The 22,577-nt window shown below is 36.7% G+C and overlaps 1 protein-coding gene across 1 annotated transcript; it reads left to right on the top strand.

The window, feature by feature from the left end:
* Nucleotides 1–1,312: 1,312 nt before the first annotated feature.
* On the top strand, nt 1,313–7,858 carry LOC107762217 (MADS-box protein CMB1-like). Its single transcript, NM_001324748.1, is given in 8 exon segments — nt 1,313–1,545; nt 4,095–4,176; nt 4,843–4,904; nt 5,566–5,665; nt 6,441–6,482; nt 6,578–6,619; nt 6,716–6,855; nt 7,528–7,858. Coding segments are annotated over 8 exon segments (738 nt in total). The 5' UTR covers nt 1,313–1,360; the 3' UTR covers nt 7,613–7,858.
* Nucleotides 7,859–22,577: the final 14,719 nt, after the last annotated feature.

Genomic DNA, 22,577 nt, shown 5'->3' with positions numbered 1-22,577 from the left:
TGTATCGATGTGAAACATTAATTTACCCAAAACCACAAAAGCAACAACATCAGAAAAGTAATATACAGACCTCTTCCCTTAGGTATACCTGTAGCCTACTTATATAGGGTCACTCCATGTGCCCTTTTGCTTCAAGTGGTTAATACTTATTATATTCACACGGATATATTTCGTACATACATAGAGTTACATATATAGATACATTTTTAGGGTATAGAATATTATATCTTAAAAAAAGTAAAATTTTAGGGTTCAGTTCTCAGGTGAAATCTATAGTATGACTATTAATAGGGTTTCTGAGAATTTTTCACCAAATTGATTGGGTTTTTTTTTAGAAGGTTGGAGGTTTGATAGAAGGAGTTGTTCACATCTTGTGTCTAACACATTAATGCAACACATGCAAATTTTACTACTACATGTGTTCAGGGGCGGAGCTACAATGTTGACTACGGGTTCGGTCGAACCCAATAGCTTTGGTTCAAATCTTGTATTTATTTTTTAAAAATTTATTAATTATGTACAAATATTAATTTAGAACCCAATAACTTAAAGTATTAGAATCCCGAATTCATAAGCTCGAAATCTTAGCTCTGCATCTGCGTACGTTTATCACTTAATCATGGTCAGTGGTGAAGCTAGGAATTTTCCTAAGGATGTTCAAACTTCAAAGAAGTAAAAAAAATTCTCCGAAGAACGATGTTCAATATATATTATATACCTCTAAAACCTAATATTTTACCTCTATACACAGTATAATTTTTCAACAAAAGATGGACAATTGACTATCCGTAGGACAATGTGGATTTGCCCCTAATCATGGTATGTGATATGTATTTTTATACTTTTTCAACAAAAGATAGTCAATTGACTATCCTCATGAAAATGTGGCTTCGCCCCTAATCATGCTATATGATCTCTCTACCTCAAAATTTATATTTGATTGTGCAAGAAGTTTAAGAAAAAAAGAATTTGAAACTATTAATGTCGCTATAAAATCATGTCGTTTAATTTTGGGTTAACATGAGAAGTTTAATTTAAATTATTTTTAATCTAGAAATATATTATATTTTGAGACCGGTTAAAAAGAAAAACATATCATACTATAAAATAGGATTAAAATGTTTGATGACCAGGGGTTCCATATTAATTTCTATTTCTCTCTCTTTCATGTCACTGTGTTTCTTTCACTCATTTCCATTAAATTTGGTCTCTTTTAAAATCCACGGACTAGACAAAAAGCCAAAAGGGGTTCGTGGAATAATACTTATATATCTGAGTGAAAGAAAGAAAGTAAATACACTGTACTGAGTGGGTTTTTCTTTCCTTCTTCTGTATCTGTGAGAGAAAGAGAAAGAAAATAATGGGAAGAGGAAGAGTTGAACTTAAGAGGATAGAAAATAAAATAAACAGGCAAGTTACTTTTGCAAAGAGAAGAAATGGACTTCTCAAAAAAGCTTATGAACTTTCAGTTTTATGTGATGCTGAAGTTGCTCTTATAATCTTCTCTAGCCGTGGCAAACTCTCTGAATTCTGCAGCACCTCGAGGTATATATCTATATCTATATATGTATTTATCCGTATATATACATAATAATCGTGTAAAGAAATGTTTTTTTGTGTATATTTTTTTTATACTATTTTTGTGTGTGTCTATAAATGTGCTTTTACTAAACCCTTATCTGTGAAAGTCTGTATCTTGGAGTTGAAAATTTATGGTCTTTAATATTTTCATTAACTTCAGAATAAGAATTACTACTACTTTCTCTTACCTCAATTTATGCAAGATCTGATTATTCTAAATTTAGGTCAAGTACTATCCTTTAGTATAACATATTTTGTTAGATAAATCCCCTTATCTTTATTTCTAAGATTTTTTTTGTATGAGATGTCAAATATTTTGATTGAGTTTCTAGCTTCATATATACCTGCTTCTTTTGTTTTCCCTTTTTTCCATTTATGAAAAAAATTGATCTGATTTATCTTCAAGTTGAAAAAAAAATCTGATTTAACTTTTATTTTTTCTGCATTTTTTAATAAATATTACTAGTTCCTGTTCTTGAATCCATCAATTCGAGTTTTGGACTGCAGATAATATGTGTATATTTCTTTCTTTTTTTTAAAAAAAAAAAGAATCTTTTGACGGTGGTTGTTTAAGGCCTTGTTAGATAAGAAGCCTGTAAACCTAATTAAGAATTTTCCATGGTACAATTTCGCTACTGTTATGATTTGATTTGCAGATATATTTGTCGTGTTTTATAGTGCAAAACTGCAAGTACTTCTGTTTGATTTCGTAGAAATTAAAAGGAGTAAAGGCTGCTTATGCAGGTGTTACAGATAATTAGCTTTATTAATCTTTTCCTGAAGATAACAGAATATTAACTTATATTTCCAAGGTATATATCCAGCAGATAATTGTCTGTGACTCCGCGTATATTTGTAAGTATCATGAAATGAGACATATATAATTTATTATCTGCAACAAGATAAGCAAATTAAAAAACATGGCCTAATCTTGATCAGTTAAGTGTCTGGAACTTGTATCAAAGATAATTAGTAGTATTAAAAGAGAAGAAAATGTAATGATTTCCCAGCAAGATCATATTTCAAACAAGCGATAATTGTTCTGTTTCAATGGTACGAATATAATGAACTTTTTGCTTGAAGAGCATGCTTCATATTTTAATAGCAAAGGATACAATGAAATTTTTCTAATTTAGCAATGTTTTGTTATTCAAGTTTTTCATAAAAAAATATTTTCAGTAGATAAAAAACAGTAGTTAAAATGGCTATAGGGGAGGAGCTAGGAGCCTAACCCCTTCGCCAAAAATTATATTAAATGTTGAATACTCTTAGCTTTTTCTTGTGTTTACTTTCTTTATTTTTAAATTGCTTCGATAAAAATCTTGCTTCCGCCACTATAAATAGCATGTCGAATGAGCTATGAAGGAACTTCCGTACTACATGAATGTGTCGTAAACCTAGAAATACACTCTTCATAAACATGCAAATAGTTCAGAAATGATTAAGAAAAAACAAAAAAGATTAAGAGAAACATGCTTAGCAAGAGAATGAAACATTGAATTTGTAGACTATCCCTTTTCCTCTCTGATTTGTTTTAGCATTATTATATTGTCATGAACTGTCTCTTTAATATCACTATAATATATCTAGTTTGGCAAAACCATTGCACACTACATAGTGATCTTCATTTATGAAATTGAAGGTACATAATTGTTAGATAAGAAATAAGAAGGAAAAGAAGATGATGGAGGATTAATGGATGTTTTTCTTAGTTCTAAGTTATAATTACTCTTGTACGTTCAGTACAATTTTGCTTTCTGGCATTTAAAAGACTTCATTTCTGGAAAAGTATTTCTGTTTTGAAGACTCTTTTTGGAATTTCTTTTTTAATTTACAATTATAGAGTTTTCTTGTTCAAGATGATCAATGCTTTATCCGTATACCCTTGTACTATGAGAAAAAAATTTAAATATACCCTTCGTTATACTTTGGATCCAAATATACTCTTGCCGTAATACTATTGGTTCTAATATATACTCTTTTTCTGTTAAGTTTATACAAGGTGAACATCCAATCCTATGTGACACTGATATTTGATGAGGTGGATGACACATGTCATGCCACCTCAGCGTCCCTAATCCATATATAAAAGACTAAATTTTGAAATACAATATTGTTCAAATGGTGGCAATAGTGGTGGAGGGGAGGAAATTTTAGTGGTAGATAAAAATAAAAGGGAGGTGTAAAATGGGTTAAGGGCGCTGAGGTAGCAAGCTATGTGGCATCCACCTCATCAAATGTCAGTGCCACGTAGGATTGAATGTCCACTTTGGACAAACTTAACGAAAAAGGAGTATATTTAAATCAATAGTATAACGACGGGGATATATACGGATTTAAAGTATAACGATGAGTACATTTAAATCTTTTCTGATAATAGATATGGTATATTAAGCCCTTTTCCGTGTTTTTTTTAAAAATCCTTCCTTTTTATAATAGGATCCAGGAAAATGACTAACCTTTTATTTTTAATTATTTTTTTATTTTTTATGTTTATGGTATAATTGTTGAAGCATGATGCAAACACTTGAAAAGTATCAACAGTGCAGCTACGCCTCTTTGGACCCGATGCAATCAGCTAGTGATCATACTCAGGTAGTATTTACCTATTTTAGCTATGTAGATGTATGATTTGATAGGCTATCAAGAATGTCAGTACTTTTATTAGTACTTGTTTGTTTATACTTGCATTAAAAGTTCCCATGTAAACATATCCAATTCTACATGTCTTTTTTTCTTTTAAATAACCGTGGTGTTCGGACCGAGGATCTATCGGAAACAATCTTTCTACTTTCACAAGTAGGGATAAGCTAAAGTTTGCATACATATTACTCTCCCGATATCTCATTTTGTGCGATTACACTTGATCATACAATATTCTATTAATGCAAACTGATTTCATATCTACTCAGAAGTCATCACACTCATCAGTTGGCTAACACCTTGCTATTATGGGAATCATCAAATAATTATGAATTTTCATGTTTCAGAATGCAATACTATCTGCCTTTTATATTTATAATTGTTTTCCAAGCAAGATTAGGATGGTGTCTCTTGAAATTATGTTGCTCGGATTTTTTTAAAATGACATCTCTTTCATGTTGAGTTCTCCATATATGCATTATAAGACAAGAATACAGTAACATTTTCGAAGGATCCAAGCAATATAGTTAGATATCACTTTACTTTAGATACTATATATGCATTTCTTCGAAGGATCTTTATAATGTAACAATTTTAAACGGCATTATTTTTTGACAGAACAACTACCATGAGTATCTGAGGCTAAAAGCTAGAGTTGAGCTTCTTCAACGATCTCAGAGGTAAGTTATTAGCTAGTGATCTATGTCTCCTTTGATGCCTATAGTTAAAAGGGTTATAATTTCAAAAATAAGTAATAACTTTTAATCCTAAGCTTAGATCAAAGTTACCGACTCGATCATTTGAGAGGAGAAAAATTCCAGAAATTAATAAAAAGTAAATGCTTAAACAAGTGGGAAGAAATTTAGGGTAACTCGATCATTTCGAATAATGAGACTGTGCAAATAGGACACAAACTTTTTTATAATATAAAAATTGTTGAATCCTTTAACCTAAGGGAACAGTCTAATATTTTTGGCAAAAAGTTTCAAAATTTCTTTAATTTAGGTCACATGTTTAGATCCCAAGGTGACATTTTAGTTTTTTTTTTTCCAATTTTTTAAATAAATTTTTGACTCCGTCACTTTCTTCAACACAATAGGTATATGTTCAATTATCACTACCATATATCCCTTTAACCACCATCTTTTTTCTCCCTTCTTTTCCAGATGTATTATTATAATTTGATATACAGGATACTATCACTTCAGCGAATTAATTCTAGCTTTTACATAAGTTTTCTCCTGGATTAGTTCCTTGTAGCTGTTAGCAACAAACTCTTAGTTTTTGTACTTTGTGAGAAATATTCTAGCTTTGATATTCATGTCTATAAGAATTTAATAGAAATCTTCTTGGGGAGGATTTGGGCACACTAAATTCGAGGGAACTTGAGCATCTTGAGCACCAATTGGATTCGTCCTTGAAGCAAATCAGGTCAAGGAAGGTAACAAAATTTACATTTAACTTTCGAAGAGTATTATTTAATTTCAATATGGAATATGATTTGATGTTACTTCAAGTGATAATTTTTATTTCATATAATTCTCATAAGTTTTAGTGATGACCATGAAGAGTTTATTGTTTTTCTTAAATAATTACTAATTTGATTCTATCCTTAGACGGGGAGCCTTGGAGGAACGGACAAGTTTGTCTCTGTGTGATATATAGGTCATGGATTCGAGCCATGGAATCAGCTACTGATACTTGCATCAGAGGTGCCTACATCATGCCCCTTTGGGGTGCGGCTCTTTCCCGAACTTCCGTGAACGCGTTTGTGCACTGAGCTACCTTTTTTTTTTTGATTCTATCGTAATATTCCCTTGTGGTTGGGGCAATGAATTAATTGTTTTCTTCCTATATGATCTTGAGCAATTCTTACCTTATGACGACTGAGTGGCATACCCCTAGAACTTTTATACGTAGCACCGTGTAGTGTTATGAAATAGTTTAATAGGCCATTCATGCAAATTGCTAAATTTAGGCTAAGGTACTTCACATAATATTGAAATGGTGTAAGGATTTAACTTATACTATATATTAAGAGCATAAAGTTATTGTTTGCACTAACAATGTAATTTTATTTTCTATAGCTAGTATGTCTGCTTTATTTTTTAGGTAACTTTTTCTATTAATTATCGACAACTACTTATAGTTATCTTTGTGGAAAAATTCATTCACACTATTGCATTTTCCAACAACCAATTTTTATGTATTTGCAGACTCAAAACATGCTGGATCAGCTCGCAGACCTTCAGCAAAAGGTACACCTTAGCATTACAAAATCCATGCATCCTATCAAAAAGAAATCCAAAAAATTTATATATGAAAGTTTCTAATATGGCTATAAATTCGTTAGGAGCAAATGCTGGCTGAAGCAAATAAACAACTCAGAAGGAAGGTATGAAAATCATGTAATAGAACAAATCTTTTGCTTAAGTTTTATTGTTTGTTCAACTTTATATTCAAGTCATAATTTTTTATCATGTTTTTTCAGTTGGAAGAAAGTGCAGCTCGAGTTCCACTTCGATTGTCATGGGATAATGGAGGACAAACAATGCAACATAATCGTCAACTCCCTCCACAAACTGAGGGATTTTTTCAACCTCTGGGATTGAATTCATCTCCTCAATTTGGGTAATTCTTTTAAACATTTTGCATAGTTGGATCTTCTTCACTAGGTAGGGGTAAAGTTGTGTATATATTATTTTTCCAGACCTAGGGACGTATCTAGTTTGAGTGATATGGGTTCGCGTGAACTCGTGCTTCTCTTCTTAAACTATGTATAATAATAATATATATTTTTAAAATTATTTAAATATACGTGCGTGCACCTATGCTCAAAGACTCCTATGGTGCAATAATTAATAGGCGCACCTCTACAAGTAAAATTGGTGGTTCAAATCCCGCTTAGGCCGGTCTTATTTTTGCACGGAGCATACATATATATATACATGAGAAAATCACTAAAATTTTAAAAAGATCATAAATCCATCCTCTTGAAATTCTAGATTTGCTTCTGTCCAGATCCTACTTGTCAAACTACATCAGGTTTGTTGTTGTTGTATCTTGCAGCGTCAGATCCATGATTTAGTGCATTGAGTGCACCTAGCTATTAATATAAACATGTCTTACTTTTTTCATTTTATATATATATATAGTCCAAGTCTGAGACCGTGAACGCACGTGCACCCACTGTTCATATGCTAGAGCGGTCTTTACTTAGTAATAATCAATTAGCATTGTTCTTAATTTTCAACTTATTATAATACTTTTTTTTTTGTTTTGGATTTAATCTTCTCCATGCAGATATAGTCCCATGGGTGGAAACGAGGTTAATGCAGCAGCAACTGCTAACAATATGAATGGATTTATTCCAGGATGGATGCTGTAATAATATGATCAGTTAATCATTTTTCTACTTGTATGAACTAATACGACGATGATGTTAATTTCTGTATTCTCGTTTTTGCTGTGGCTAATCTGTATTTAGCAACTTGTAATTATTGTTGAAGCAGAGAGGACAATAATATGTAGTCATAAGTTGTTACAAAAGTAACAACTCCTGATGATCCCATCTGTACTACGCAAAATCATCTGTATCCTATGTAATTTAATGGCATTATGGCACTTTGGTATCTGGGAATTGATAATTTGCCTATGTAATGTAGGCTATAATCTTGTTATCATTTATCTCGATTTTGGTACAGTAGTAAGAGTGCAGTTTAGACGTGTAAGTTAGGCGCACTTCGTAAGTTGGAACCTTATCACATATGACAAAAGCCTAGTATTTAAGTGGAGGATAATAGAAGTATAACTTCACCGGTCTATCGATTTTGAAACGTGGAGTTCTCTATTATTTAAAAAAAAAAAGGAAAAAGGTCAAAGTTGCCCTTGAAACTATATGAAATAGGATAATCTTAAAAGTTAATAGCTTAGATGCCCCTGTCGTGACCAAAATGATGCATTGTTCATCAGTTGCTGCCTTATAATCACTATTGTTCATCTGTTATACACCCTTTTGGTCACGAGAGGGACATTTAAGCTACCAACTTTTAATGGAGGGTATAATTTGATGATGTCCATCTCATTGAAGAAGTATTAGGCATGTGCCTAATAAGAGTTTTCTTTGGTTTGGTAGCCAACCATGTTGACTTGGTTTGTTTGGTAGTCAACCTTGTTGAATTTCTTTGGTTTGGTAGCCAACTTTGTTGAATTGTGAAAAGTGTGTGTAAATTGTCAAATATTGTAGGCTTTAGAGGGTGAAGCTTTGGCTATAAAAGGAGAGCTTCAACTCTCATTTCTTCACACCAACAAAGAGAGAAAGAAAGAGTGAGGTTTCACAGACAAGGTATAAGAAAATAGTCTGTGAGGAAAATAGAGAGTGAGCGATATTGTAGTGAGGTGGGAATATCAAAAGAGGGTTATTTCTTTTGAGTGTTGTAGTGGTCTTTGGAGTATTTATCTCCGACCTACAAAGTGTAAAATTCCTTACTATAGTGATATCAGTTGCTCCTCTCGGGGTCGTGGTTTTTTCCCCTTATTCAGAAGGGTTTTCCACGTAAAAATCTTGGTGTCATTGTTACTCTTTTATTCTTGTTAATTACCGTATCTCGGTGCTACATTATTATTCCGCTTTATTATCGTGAATATTATTTTGGTAAGGGGTTTATTCCCAACAACTGGTATCAGAGCACAGGTTCTGCTCGTTCACTGAAATACTATTCACTGTCGGTAGTACTATACTTGGTGAAAAATAAAAATGTCCGGAGTAAAGTACGAGGTAGCAAAATTCAACGGAGATAACGGTTTCTCAACATGGCAAAGAAGGATGAGAGATCTGCTCATCCAACAAGGATTACACAAATGTCTAGATGTTGATTCCAAAAAGCCTGATACCATGAAAGCTGAGGATTGGGATGACTTGGATGAAAGAGCTGCTAGTGCAATTAGGTTGCACTTATCAGATGATGTGGTAAATAACATCATTGATGAAGACACTGCACGTGGAATTTGGACAAGGTTGGAAAGCCTATACATGTCCAAAACGCTGACAAATAAATTGTACCTGAAGAAGCAGTTATACGCCCTACACATGAGTGAAGGTACGAATTTTTTGTCACATTTAAATGTGTTTAACGGAATAATCACACAGCTTGCCAACCTCGGAGTGAAAATCGAGGAAGAAGATAAAGCCATCTTGCTATTGAACTCATTGCCATCTTCGTACGATAATTTGGCAACAACCATCCTGCACGGTAAGACTACTATTGAGTTGAAAAATGTCACATCGGCTCTTCTACTCAATAAGAAGATGAGAAAGAAGCCTGAAAATCAAGGACAGGCTCTCATCACAGAAGGTAGAGGCAGGAGTTATCAAAGGAGTTCGAACAACTATGGTAGATCCGGAGCTCGTGCGAAGTCAAAGAACCGATCCAAATCAAGAGTCAGAAATTGCTACAACTGTAATCAACCAGGTCACTTCAAAAGAGATTGCCCAAATCCAAGGAAGGGCAAAGGTGAACCCAGTGGCCAGAAGAATGACGACAACACAACCGTCATAGTGCAAAATAATGATAATGTTGTCCTCTTTATAAATGAGGAAGAGGAATGCATGCACCTGTCAGGTCCAGAGTCGGAATGGGTGGTTGACACAGCGGCATCTCACCATGCCACACCGGTAAGAGATCTTTTTTGCAGATATGTAGTAGGTGATTTCGGCACAGTGAAAATGGGTAACACAAGTTACTCAAAGATTGCGGGGATTGGTGACATTTGTATCAAGACAAATGTCGGATGCACATTGGTTCTAAAGGATGTGCGGCATGTACCTGATTTGCGGATGAACTTGATCTCGGGAATTGCTTTAGACCGAGATGGATACGAGAGTTATTTTGCAAATCAAAAGTGGAGACTCACTAAGGGATCATTGGTGATTGCAAAGGGAGTTGCTCGTGGCACGTTGTACAGGACAAATGCAGAAATATGCCAAGGTGAATTGAACGCGGCACAAGATGAGATTTCTGTAGATTTATGGCACAAAAGAATGGGTCATATGAGCGAGAAGGGATTGAAGATTCTTGCCAAGAAATTACTCATTTCTTATGCCAAAGGTACAACTGTAAAACCTTGTGACTACTGTTTATTTGGTAAGCAGCACAGAGTCTCATTTCAGACATCGTCTGAAAGAAAATTGAATATACTTGATTTAGTATATTCTGATGTTTGCGGCCCAATGGAAATTGAATAAATGGGCGGTAACAAATATTTTGTTACTTTTATTGATGATGCTTCACGAAAATTATGGGTTTATATTTTGAAAACCAAAGATCAGGTGTTTCAAATTTTCCAAAAATTTCATGCTCTAGTAGAAAGGGAGACGGGTCGAAAGCTAAAGCGCCTCCGAAGTGACAATGGAGGTGAGTACACTTCAAGGGAATTTGAAGAGTATTGTTCAAGTCATGGGATCAGACATGAAAAGACAGTTCCTGGAACCCCACAGCACAATGGCGTAGCCGAGAGGATGAACCGCACCATTGTGGAGAAGGTGAGAAGCATGCTCAGAATGGATAAACTGCCTAAGTCATTCTGGGGTGAAGCAGTTCAAACAACCTGTTACATGATCAATAGGAGTCCATCAGTTCCGTTGGCGTTTGAAATTCCAGAGAGAGTTTGGACCAACAAGGAGGTGTCCTACTCGCATCTGAAGGTGTTCGGTTGCAGAGCTTTTGCACATGTACCAAAAGAGCAGAGAACAAAGCTGGATGATAAATCTGTTCCCTGCATATTTATTGGATATGGAGATGAAGAGTTCGGGTACAGGCTGTGGGATCCTGTAAAGAAGAAGGTCATCAGAAGCAGAGATGTAGTCTTTCGAGAAAGTGAAGTTGAAACTGCTGCTGACATGTTAGAAAAGGCGAAGAATGGTATAATTCCTAACTTTGTTACTATTCCTTCTACTTCTAACAATCCCACAAGTGCAGAAAGTACAACCGACGAGGTTGCCGAGTAGGTGGAGCAACCTGGTGAGGTTATTGAGCAGGGGTAACAACTTGATGAAGGTGTCGAGGAAGTGGAGCACCCCATTCAGGGAGAAGAACAACCTCAACCTCTGAGGAGATCAGAGAGGCCAAGGGTAGAGTCATGCAGGTACCCTTCCACAGAGTATGTCCTCATCAGTGATGAGGGGGAGCCAGAAAGTCTTAAGGAGGTGTTGTCCCATCCAGAAAAGAACCAGTGGATGAAAGCTATGCAAGAAGAGATGGAATCTCTACAGAAAAATGGCACATACAAGCTGGTTGAACTTCCAAAGGGTAAAAGATCACTCAAATGCAAATGGGTCTTTAAACTCAAGAAAGATGGAAATGGCAAGCTGGTCAGATACAAAGCTCGATTGGTGGTTAAAGGCTTCGAACAAAAGAAAGGTATTGATTTTGACGAAATTTTCTCACCTGTTTTCAAAATGACTTCTATTCGAACAATTTTGAGCTTAGCAGCTAGCCTAGATCTTGAAGTGAAGCAGTTGGATGTGAAAACTGCATTTCTTCATGGAGATTTGGAAGAGGAGATTTATATGGAGCAGCCAGAAGGATTTGAAGTAGCTGGAAAGAAACACATGGTGTGCAAATTGAATAAGAGTCTTTATGGATTGAAGCAGGCACCAAGGCAGTGGTACATGAAGTTTGACTCATTCATGAAAAGTCAAACATACCTAAAGACCTATTCTGATCCATGTGTATACTTCAAAAGATTTTCTGAGAATAACTTTATTATATTGTTGTTGTATGTGGATGACATGTTAATTGTAGGAAAAGACAAGGGGTTGATAGCAAAGTTGAAAGGAGATCTGTCCAAGTCATTTGATATGAAGGACTTGGGCCCAGCACAACAAATTCTAGGGATGAAGATAGTTCGAGAGAGAACAAGTAGAAAGTTGTGGCTATCTCAGGAGAAGTACATTGAACGTGTACTAGAACGCTTCAACATAAAGAATGCTAAGCCAGTCAGCACACCTCTTGCTGGTCATCTAAAGTTGAGTAAGAAGATGTGTCCTACAACAGTGGAGGAGAAAGGGAACATGGCTAAAGTTCCTTATTCTTCAGCAGTCGGAAGCTTGATGTATGCAATGGTATGTACTAGACCTGATATTGCTCACACAGTTGGTGTTGTCAGCAAGTTTCTTGAAAATCCTGGAAAGGAACATTGGGAAGCAGTCAAGTGGATACTCAGGTACCTGAGAGGTACCACGGGAGATTGTTTGTGCTTTGGAGGATCTGATCCAATCTTGAAGGGCTATACAGATGCTGATATGGCGGGTGACATTGACAACAGAAAATCCACTACTGGATATTTGTTTACATTTTCAGGGGGAGCTATATCATGGCAGTCTAAGTTGCAGAAGTGCGTTGCACTTTCAACAACTGAAGCAGAGTACATTGTCGCTACAGAAACTGGCAAGGAGATGATATGGCTCAAGCGATTCCTTTAAGAGCTTGGATTGCATCAGAAGGAGTATGTCGTCTATTGTGACAGTCAAAGTGCAATAGACCTTAGCAAGAACTCTATGTACCATGCAAGGACCAAACACATTGATGTGAGATATCATTGGATTCGAGAAATGGTAGATGATGAATCTCTAAAAGTCTTGAAGATTTCTACAAATGAGAATCCCGCAGATATGTTGACCAAGGTGGTACCAAGGAACAAGTTCGAGCTATGCAAAGAACTTGTCGGCATGCACTCAAACTAGAAGACACTGCTACCTCATCTGGATGAATGAGACTGGAGGGGGAGATTGATGATGTCCATCTCATTGAAGAAGTATTAGGCATGTGCCTAATAAGAGTTTTCTTTGGTTTGGTAGCCAACCTTGTTGACTTGGTTTGTTTGGTAGTCAACCTTGTTGAATTTCTTTGGTTTGGTAGCCAACTTTGTTGAATTGTGAAAAGTGTGTGTAAATTGTCAAATATTGTAGGCTTTAGAGGGTGAATCTTTGGCTATAAAAGGAGAGCTTCAACTCTCATTTCTTCACACCAACAAAGAGAGAAAGAAAGAGTGAGATTTCACAGACAAGGTATAAGAAAATAGTCTGTGAGGAAAATAGAGAGTGAGCGATATTGTAGTGAGGTGGGAATATCAAAAGAGGGTTATTTCTTTTGAGTGTTGTAGTGGTCTTTGGAGTATTTATCTCCGACCTACAAAGTGTAAAATTCCTTACTATAGTGATATCAGTTGCTCCTCTCGGGGTCGTGGTTTTTTCCCCTTATTCAGAAGGGTTTTCCACGTAAAAATCTTGGTGTCATTGTTACTCTTTTATTCTTGTTAATTACCGTATCTCGGTGCTACATTATTATTCCGCTTTATTATCGTGAATATTATTTTGGTAAGGGGTTTATTTCCAACAACTGGTATCAGAGCATAGGTTCTGCTCGTTCACTGAAATACTATTCACTGTCGGTAGTACTATACTTGGTGAAAAATAAAAATGTCTGGAGTAAAGTACGAGGTAGCAAAATTCAACGGAGATAACGGTTTCTCAACATGGCAAAGAAGGATGAGAGATCTGCTCATCCAACAAGGATTACACAAATGTCTAGATGTTGATTCCAAAAAGCCTGATACCATGAAAGCTGAGGATTGGGATGACTTGGATGAAAGAGCTGCTAGTGCAATTAGGTTGCACTTATCAGATGATGTGGTAAATAACATCATTGATGAAGACACTGCACGTGGAATTTGGACAAGGTTGGAAAGCCTATACATGTCCAAAACGCTGACAAATAAATTGTACCTGAAGAAGCAGTTATACGCCCTACACATGAGTGAAGGTACGAATTTTTTGTCACATTTAAATGTGTTTAACGGAATAATCACACAGCTTGCCAACCTCGGAGTGAAAATCGAGGAAGAAGATAAAGCCATCTTGCTATTGAACTCATTGCCATCTTCGTACGATAATTTGGCAACAACCATCCTGCACGGTAAGACTACTATTGAGTTGAAAGATGTCACATCGGCTCTTCTACTCAATGAGAAGATGAGAAAGAAGCCTGAAAATCAAGGACAGGCTCTCATCACAGAAGGTAGAGGCAGGAGTTATCAAAGGAGTTCGAACAACTATGGTAGATCCGGAGCTCGTGCGAAGTCAAAGAACCGATCCAAATCAAGAGTCAGAAATTGCTACAACTGTAATCAACCAGGTCACTTCAAAAGAGATTGCCCAAATCCAAGGAAGGGCAAAGGTGAACCCAGTGGCCAGAAGAATGACGACAACACAACCGCCATGGTGAAAAATAATGATAATGTTGTCCTCTTTATAAATGAGGAAGAGGAATGCATGCACCTGTCAGGTCCAGAGTCGGAATGGGTGGTTGACACAGCGGCATCTCACCATGCCACACCGGTAAGAGATCTTTTTTGCAGATATGTAGTAGGTGATTTCGGCACAGTGAAAATGGGTAACACAAGTTACTCAAAGATTGCGGGGATTGGTGACATTTGTATCAAGACAAATGTCGGATGCACATTGGTTCTAAAGGATGTGCGGCATGTACCTGATTTGCGGATGAACTTGATCTCGGGAATTGCTTTAGACTGAGATGGATACGAGAGTTATTTTGCAAATCAAAAGTGGAGACTCACTAATGGATCATTGGTGATTGCAAAGGGAGTTGCTCGTGGCACGTTGTACAGGACAAATGCAGAAATATGCCAAGGTGAATTGAACGCGGCACAAGATGAGATTTCTGTAGATTTATGGCACAAAAGAATGGGTCATATGAGCGAGAAGGGATTGAAGATTCTTGCCAAGAAATCACTCATTTCTTATGCCAAAGGTACAACTGTAAAACCTTGTGACTACTGTTTATTTGGTAAGCAGCACAGAGTCTCATTTCAGACATCGTCTGAAAGAAAATTGAATATACTTGATTTAGTATATTCTGATGTTTGCGGCCCAATGGAAATTGAATCAATGGGCGGTAACAAATATTTTGTTACTTTTATTGATGATGCTTCACGAAAATTATGGGTTTATATTTTGAAAACCAAAGATCAGGTGTTTCAAGTTTTCCAAAAATTTCATGCTCTAGTAGAAAGGGAGACGGGTCGAAAGCTAAAGCGCCTCCGAAGTGACAATGGAGGTGAGTACACTTCAAGGGAATTTGAAGAGTATTGTTCAAGTCATGGGATCAGACATGAAAAGACAGTTCCTGGAACCCCACAGCACAATGGCGTAGCCGAGAGGATGAACCGCACCATTGTGGAGAAGGTGAGAAGCATGCTCAGAATGGCTAAACTGCCTAAGTCATTCTGGGGTGAAGCAGTTCAAACAACCTGTTACATGATCAATAGGAGTCCATCAGTTCCGTTGGCGTTTGAAATTCCAGAGAGAGTTTGGACCAACAAGGAGGTGTCCTACTCGCATCTGAAGGTGTTCGGTTGCAGAGCTTTTGCACATGTACCAAAAGAGCAGAGGACAAAGCTGGATGATAAATCTGTTCCCTGCATATTTATTGGATATGGAGATGAAGAGTTCGGGTACAGACTGTGGGATCCTGTAAAGAAGAAGGTCATCAGAAGCAGAGATGTAGTCTTTCGAGAAAGTGAAGTTGGAACTGCTGCTGACATGTTAGAAAAGGCGAAGAATGGTATAATTCCTAACTTTGTTACTATTCCTTCTACTTCTAACAATCCCACAAGTGCAGAAAGTACAACCGACGAGGTTGCCGAGCAGGTGGAGCAACCTGGTGAGGTTATTGAGCAGGGGTAACAACTTGATGAAGGTGTCGAGGAAGTGGAGCACCCCATTCAGGGAGAAGAACAACCTCAACCTCTGAGGAGATCAGAGAGGCCAAGGGTAGAGTCATGCAGGTACCCTTCCACAGAGTATGTCCTCATCAGTGATGAGGGGGAGCCAGAAAGTCTTAAGGAGGTGTTATCCCATCCAGAAAAGAACCAGTGGATGAAAGCTATGCAAGAAGAGATGGAATCTCTACAGAAAAATGGCACATACAAGCTGGTTGAACTTCCAAAGGGTAAAAGACCACTCAAATGCAAATGGGTCTTTAAACTCAAGAAAGATGGAAATGGCAAGCTGGTCAGATACAAAGCTCGATTGGTGGTTAAAGGCTTCGAACAAAAGAAAGGTATTGATTTTGACGAAATTTTCTCACCTGTTGTCAAAATGACTTCTATTCGAACAATTTTGAGCTTAGCAGCTAGCCTAGATCTTGAAGTGAAGCAGTTGGATGTGAAAACTGCATTTCTTCATGGAGATTTGGAAGAGGAGATTTATATGGAGCAGCCAGAAGGATTTGAAGTAGCTGGAAAGAAACACATGGTGTGCAAATTGAATAAGAGTCTTTATGGATTGAAGCAGGCACCAAGGCAGTGGTACATGAAGTTTGACTCATTCATGAAAAGTCAAACATACCTAAAGACCTATTCTGATCCATGTGTATACTTCAAAAGATTTTCTGAGAATAACTTTATTATATTGTTGTTGTATGTGGATGACATGTTAATTGTAGGAAAAGACAAGGGGTTGATAGCAAAGTTGAAAGGAGATCTGTCCAAGTCATTTGATATGAAGGACTTGGGCCCAGCACAACAAATTCTAGGGATGAAGATAGTTCGAGAGAGAACAAGTAGAAAGTTGTGGCTATCTCAGGAGAAGTACATTGAACGTGTACTAGAACGCTTCAATATAAAGAATGCTAAGCCAGTCAGCACACCTCTTGCTGGTCATCTAAAGTTGAGTAAGAAGATGTGTCCTACAACAGTGGAGGAGAAAGGGAACATGGCTAAAGTTCCTTATTCTTCAGCAGTCGGAAGCTTGATGTATGCAATGGTATGTACTAGACCTGATATTGCTCACGCAGTTGGTGTTGTCAGCAAGTTTCTTGAAAATCCTGGAAAGGAACATTGGGAAGCAGTCAAGTGGATACTCAGGTACCTGAGAGGTACCACGGGAGATTGTTTGTGCTTTGGAGGATCTGATCCAATCTTGAAGAGCTATACAGATGCTGATATGGCGGGTGACATTGACAACAGAAAATCCACTACTGGATATTTGTTTACATTTTCAGGGGGAGCTATATCATGGCAGTCTAAGTTGCAGAAGTGCGTTGCACTTTCAACAACTGAAGCAGAGTACATTGCCGCTACAGAAACTGGCAAGGAGATGATATGGCTCAAGCGATTCCTTCAAGAGCTTGGATTGCATCAGAAGGAGTATGTCGTCTATTGTGACAGTCAAAGTGCAATAGACCTTAGCAAGAACTCTATGTACCATGCAAGGACCAAACACATTGATGTGAGATATCATTGGAATTGATAATTTGCCTATGTAATGTAGGCTATAATCTTGTTATCATTTATCTCGATTTTGGTACAGTAGTAAGAGTGCAGTTTAGACGTGTAAGTTAGGCGCACTTCGTAAGTTGGAACCTTATCACATATGACAAAAGCCTAGTATTTAAGTGGAGGATAATAGAAGTATAACTTCACCGGTCTATCGATTTTGAAACGTGGAGTTCTCTATTATTTAAAAAAAAAAAGGAAAAAGGTCAAAGTTGCCCTTGAAACTATATGAAATAGGATAATCTTAAAAGTTAATAGCTTAGATGCCCCTGTCATGACCAAAATGATGCATTGTTCATCAGTTGCTGCCTTATAATCACTATTGTTCATCTGTTATACACCCTTTTGGTCACGAGAGGGACATTTAAGCTACCAACTTTTAATGGAGGGTATAATTTGATGATGTCCATCTCATTGAAGAAGTATTAGGCATGTGCCTAATAAGAGTTTTCTTTGGTTTGGTAGCCAACCATGTTGACTTGGTTTGTTTGGTAGTCAACCTTGTTGAATTTCTTTGGTTTGGTAGCCAACTTTGTTGAATTGTGAAAAGTGTGTGTAAATTGTCAAATATTGTAGGCTTTAGAGGGTGAAGCTTTGGCTATAAAAGGAGAGCTTCAACTCTCATTTCTTCACACCAACAAAGAGAGAAAGAAAGAGTGAGGTTTCACAGACAAGGTATAAGAAAATAGTCTGTGAGGAAAATAGAGAGTGAGCGATATTGTAGTGAGGTGGGAATATCAAAAGAGGGTTATTTCTTTTGAGTGTTGTAGTGGTCTTTGGAGTATTTATCTCCGACCTACAAAGTGTAAAATTCCTTACTATAGTGATATCAGTTGCTCCTCTCGGGGTCGTGGTTTTTTCCCCTTATTCAGAAGGGTTTTCCACGTAAAAATCTTGGTGTCATTGTTACTCTTTTATTCTTGTTAATTACCGTATCTCGGTGCTACATTATTATTCCGCTTTATTATCGTGAATATTATTTTGGTAAGGGGTTTATTCCTAACATAATTATCTTATTTCTTATATTTCAAAGGCAGTTTTGACCTTTTCTTTTTGGTAACTAAAGATTTCATTAATTACCATAATAATTACAATGAATATCCATAGCCAGGCTACATCACGGTCTGCTATCTAACCGTGGACTATCGCAAACAAAAAAAAACTACACATGAGTAAGACAACTACAAGCTACCAAAACTAATCTAAATAGTAAGCTGCTGGACCTGAGCTTTAATTCTAGCAGATGCCCTGATGTTACAAACATATGCTACCTCCTTCACCAGTTGAATGTGACTCTTTGCTATTTTCTCAAATCTTCTCTGATTTCTCTCAAGCCACATAGTATGCACTCATTCAGTATAAGCTAATTTGAAAATTTGAGCTCTTTTTGTTCTACCTTTTGATTGTTTAATGATCCATTTCTCCAGTTGCTCCCATCGCGAAGTCCTGAAGAGATGAACTTGCAGCCATTTCAACATTCCATGTATAGGTGGTTTCTCGTTTCATTATGATTGTTGCAGAGACTGCAAATAGGATCTACAGCAATCCCCCAGGAAGCAAGCCTATCAACAGCCATTAGCTTCTCATGCATCTACAGCCAAACTGTGAATTGAGCTTTTGGTCTAGCATCATTTCCAAATCTCAAAGTCTTCCGAGGTATTCTCTTATTATCACCAACAAGCTAAAGATAGAGTTGTTTGATTAAGCTACCTGCACTAGTATTTTGGAGAAGTGCCATTGTGTCTCTTGTTTCAAATATTTTACTCACCATCCATCCTGCCTGCTGAGGAATAGCAATTTGACTAAATTGTTGGTTCTTGATGTAATAGGAATGTAACCACCTGATCCACAACCTATATGCCTTATGCTTGATGTCCCAGCTTGCCTTAGCTATACCTGCTTTATTCCATAATCGTATATTGAGCAAGCCTAGACCACCAACCGACTTTGGAATTCACACCTTACCCCAAGCAATTAGAGCTTTTCTTGTGATTGTATTTGTACCAGACCATAAGTAGCTTCTACAATAAGGCCTCAATTGTACTTAGTACTTTTGAAGGAATAGCAAACAGTTGAGACCAATATGCTTGAATACCAAAGATGATTGTTTGGATTAACTGAGATCTTCCTGCATATGAGAGTTTTTTTTACAGTCCAAGAGGAGATTCTAGATACCATATTATAATCAAAGGTTGTCATTGTATTAGTGGGATCTTTTTTGTGGACAAAGGAATTCCAAGATATTTGAAAGGGAGCTCTCCTTTTGAAAATCCTAGTTGGTGTAGGATTTGTTCTTGCGTGGCCTGGGAGACACCTCCAAAATTAATGGAGTTCTTCTCATAGTTAGCTTGAAGTCCAGAAGCAAAAGAGAAATCCAAAAAAACACATATTCAATATGAAAACAGATTCAACATCTTCCCTGGAGAATAAGAGTAGATCATCTGTAAAGGATAAATGAGTCACTGCTAGTTTAGAGCACTTTAGATGATACTTGATTTTTTTGTTTCCCTTCAACTCATTAAGCTTCCTGCTTAAATATTTCATGGCTAAGGCAAAGAGAAATAAGGAGATTGGGTCTCCTTGTCTTAATCATTTAGCTGCATCAAAGGAGGATGTTGATTCACCATTAATCAATACAGAGTAGTTGACTGGTTTCACATATTCTAATGTCCACATAATAAATTGTCTAGGAAAACTATATTCATTTAGGACCTGCTCCACGGGGTCATAGGCCTTTTGAAGGTCTATCTTTTTTATATATCTAGGGGATATTCTTCCTTGTATAGGACTTTACCAGTTCTTGAGCAAGGAATATGCTATCATATATCTTCCTGCCTGGAATGAAGCCAGTCGGTGCTTCACATACTACTGATGCAATAACTTTCTGGATTCTTAAGGCAAGTACTTTGGATATGATTTTGTACAGAACAACACAACAAGCAATGGGCATGTACTTTTTCACAATAGCAGGGTGATCATTTTAGGAATTAAGGTGAGAGATGTACAAGTCATAGCTCTATTCATCTTGTTATTCTCAAAGAATCTTCTTACAACAGTGATAATCTCAGGCCCCACTATACTTCATGCCCTCTTAAAAAAATAAGCATTGTACTCATCCACCTCTGGAGATTTATCATTCCCAATTGAACTAAGTCTATCAACTATTTCTTGATTAGTAAGTGGAGCACACAATGAAATTTGTTATTCATGACTTAGTTTGGGTCTCTTGCTCATTGTAACTTTCTTGACAGCCTTTATTGAGGGACTATAAGTCCCCATTAATCCCTTGTAAAATGATACAATATCATCTCTGAGCTCCTTAGGATCAGTTAGCTTAGCACCTGAAAGAGATTTTAGCTCCATGATTTGCTTCTTTTAGCTTCTTTCCTTCATGACTGTAGCAAAATACTTGGAATTTGAGTCCCCTAATTGTATCCATTGGGCTCTAGATTTTTGCCTTAAGATACTCTCCTCAAGTAGGTTCCATTTTTCAAGATTCATCAGAGATTTTTTCTCTTTGGTCACCAGAAAATCATCGTACCTAGTTACAAGTGTAGCTTGGATGTGTTGTAGTTCATCTCGTGCCTTTCAATTCTCAATGATGTGGATTGAAATTCTCTTTGATTCATATGTATGAAAACTGGTTGTAGAGCCTTTAGTTTGTTCCACTCATTCTGCATAGGATCTCTAGCAAGCTGATTCTTCCGGTTGGCATCTATTAGCTCCAAGAATTGTGCATGATCACTCCATATGTTGAAGAATCTGAATGGTACTCTGATGCTATGATTCGAAGTATTCAATGTCAGTAACATTGCATGATCTGAAATGTTAGGGAGGTCATATTTTAGAATAATACGGCCCCACATCATTATCCAATCACAATTACCAAATGCTCTATCAATTTTGCTGTAAACCTTATCAGATCCTTGTTGTTTGTTTAACCATGTGAAGAATTTTCCTTTCCATTGTAACTCACTTAGTAGAGTAGCAATAATGCAGTCTGAGAAATCTTTCACTTTACTGAAACTCACTGGATGACAGATCACTCTATTAGTGGCAGACAATATCGCATTGAAGTTCCCACACACTAACCATGGACAGGTAGTAGTATGTGAAATATTTTGAATAGTGTCTCATAGAGATCTCCTTTCCTCCATAGTGTTGAATCATAGACAACTGTCAGAACACATTGGAATTTAGAGGAGAAATCTCTAACTTCACAATGGGTTAATTGAGCTTTCATTTTCAGCACTATTACATTGTAAGCCCCTTGATCCCACATCAGCCAGATTCTTCCATTAGCAGCAAGGGAGTTGTTATTAAATATGCCCCAAGTAGGTGCAATAGCCTTAGGAATTTGTACATCTATGATGCTTAACCCCGGTTTCCAACAACCCCATTAGTTTGATATTTTTTGACTTTATATACTTCTTTAACTCTTTCTATTTCTACACTTTATTTGCATCTCTAATATTTTATATAAGCCAAGTTATTGAGAACTTGTTTTACCTCCTAAGTCTTGAGGCTTAGCTTGTCTAGTTCTCAGGTCTTCTCTTTGCAAAGTCAAACTCTTCTCGACCTTAGATTTGCTAGCTATAGCAGCACTCAACTGTGGGAAGTTGATCATGTTCAATTCAGGACTTTGCATTTGCTCCTTGCCTTTATAAGCATTCTCAACTGTTCCATCTGGAGTTACTACTTTGAGTTGAGATTCAACTTCTTTTGGTTGACGTTTGCCTTCATTAATAATTAGTCGTCTCATAACCTTATTCAAACTTGTACCAATATTCAAAACACCTCGAGCAATATTAAAATACCAATATCACATCAAATTCAAGCCTAAGATTTCAAAAATCTTCTGAATTCGACTTTTGATCGAAAAACCAACCAAACCACGTCCGAATGACGTGAAAATTTGCACACACATCCCAAATGACACCACAGAACTACTTCAACTCTTGGAATTCTATTTCGACCCTATATCAAAATCTCACCGA

This window comes from Nicotiana tabacum, chromosome 20, assembly GCF_000715075.1.
Source record: "Nicotiana tabacum cultivar K326 chromosome 20, ASM71507v2, whole genome shotgun sequence".
In the NCBI taxonomy this organism is placed as follows: domain Eukaryota; kingdom Viridiplantae; phylum Streptophyta; class Magnoliopsida; order Solanales; family Solanaceae; genus Nicotiana; species Nicotiana tabacum.
This window is presented reverse-complemented; position numbering and strand designations above follow the sequence as displayed.